The 2,091-nt window shown below is 38.0% G+C and overlaps 1 protein-coding gene across 1 annotated transcript; it reads right to left on the reverse strand.

Moving 5' to 3' along the window:
* Positions 1 to 763: 763 nt before the first annotated feature.
* Positions 764 to 1,713, reverse strand: LOC104851264 (olfactory receptor 8H1). Its single transcript, XM_010608436.1, has one exon. It carries the CDS (start codon positions 1,697 to 1,699, stop codon positions 764 to 766), a length of 936 nt encoding a protein of 311 aa, XP_010606738.1. The 5' UTR covers positions 1,700 to 1,713.
* Between the last annotated feature and the right edge of the window lie 378 nt (positions 1,714 to 2,091).

Raw genomic sequence — 2,091 nt, forward strand, 5'->3', positions numbered from 1 at the left:
ATCTATCACTCTCCTATAACTTAATTCTATTTTAGTATGTTACCTGATCCTAAAGTAGAAACCTGTTCTTTTGTGCTAGTGTGTAAACTAAGTTGAATAAAAGAGATTTGCAAAACATAAAAGATACTACTCAGAAATATGTAGTGTCAAAATAGAATAGGATTCCAGGCTTTCTGATGATAATGGGTGGCACTTATTTTATTGTCTTAAAAGATTAATTTTTATCCTCTGATGAGAAAGACATGGAATTATTATATGCCATGCAGGAGGGCACACATACCTTATTACTTCAGTGAATTAGTGTTTGCCAAATGCTACCAAAGCACCAGATGTAGAAACTAAAAGCAGTAATTTTAACCTGAAAGAAATTACCCCAAATTTGCTGCTGAAAATCACTGTGAAAACAATGACGTATGAAAAATGAAGTGCTTTTTCACTGGAAAAAATATTTTTAATTAAGGTTTGCAGAAAAATTATATAGATATATTTTAAAAACTAAAAATATTTCACATATTATGGAAAAATTTTCCTTAATAGAGCAGATTTTTTATGCCTAGGTTTAAGAATAAAATGGAGACTCCAAATTACAACATGAATTGGTAAGTAGCTGTCTCTCATATCCAAGATCATGCTTGTCAGGTAAAGAGCAGCTGGAAAGGGAAATGAGATTTAATATCATTGCAATGAAAATGAAGAATTTCTTAGAAGAGAAAAAGACAAGAGGAAAAATGTAAACTACTACAATCACTATTATTTTAATTATCTAGGATTTGCCTCTCTTCCACAGGACTCTCAGGGCAGCATTCTTCACCTCTTTGTTTCTGAGACTGTAAATGAGAGGGTTCAGCATGGGGATCACAATCGTGTAAAACACAGAAGCCACCTGATCCCTGCCCAAGGAGTAGGACGTCTTCGGTTTTAGGTAAGTAAAGATCATGGTGCTGTAGAAGATGGTGACTCCCAGGAGGTGGGAGGCACAGGTGGAGAAGGCTTTCTTCTTTCCAGCAGTGGAATTAATTTTGAGGATAGTGAAGAGGATGAACATGTAGGAAGCACATATGGTGATGAGGGACAGCACTAAATTAGCCCCAGCACAAATGAATATAGTGATTTCAGCCTCAGAAGTGTCACTGCAGGACAGGGCTAAAATAGGAGTGGTGTCACAGAAGAAGTGCTGGATGACATTTGAGTTGCAGTAGTGCTGTCTGGTCATGGAAATCTCAATCACAATAGAATATGCAAAGCCCATAACATAGGAGCCAGTGACCAGGGCATGGCACAGTCTTGTGGACATAATGACTGGATAGTTCAGGGGGCTGCAGATAGCTACATAGCGATCATAGGCCATGGAGGAGAGAAGCAAACCTTCAGTAGCAATGAAAACTACAAAAAAAAACATCTGGGTGAAGCAGCCCAGGAAGGAGATGCTCTTGGTGGAAGTCAGTAAGTTCTGTAAGGTTTTAGGGGTGATGACACTTGAGTAGCTGAGGTCCAGAAATGACAGGTGGGTGAGAAAGAAATACATGGGGGTGTGGAGCTGGGGATCCAGGCGGATGATCAGTATCATCCCTGAGTTACCCAGCACTGTGATCAAGTAAATCAGGAGGAAGAGCACAGAGAGGACCAGCTGTGTCTCTGCAGAGTCCGTCAGCCCCGTGAGGATGAAGTCAGGCACGTTGGTGAAGTTCCTTCTAACCATGATGTCCTGGTGTACTTATCTGGTGAATAATAAATTTCAATAATTACCTTTTCTCCAAAAATATTTTATGTATGTGAATTGCTTAGTACTCTTATAGGCTTATTAGAAATTAATGAAAACCATTAATGTGAAGAAGACACATTGAAAAATTACAATTCAATCACCACGTATATATATGGTTATAAAATGACACTGCTTTCTGATATATTACAGGGTTACATCCTGTTTTTAGCAAGAAACTGTTGCTATTCTAAACTGTTTCCATTATTAAGACATTCAATTCTCAGGAACATATTTTACCATAGCAACACTTATCCACATCCTTCACTTTAGAAAAAGGGCACAGAGATTACTTATGTGAAACAGAGCAGGTACATATTGCACTGATTCTA

Source organism: Fukomys damarensis, unplaced genomic scaffold (genome assembly GCF_012274545.1).
Source record: "Fukomys damarensis isolate Sample0158 unplaced genomic scaffold, DMR_v1.0_HiC HiC_scaffold_27, whole genome shotgun sequence".
In the NCBI taxonomy this organism is placed as follows: domain Eukaryota; kingdom Metazoa; phylum Chordata; class Mammalia; order Rodentia; family Bathyergidae; genus Fukomys; species Fukomys damarensis.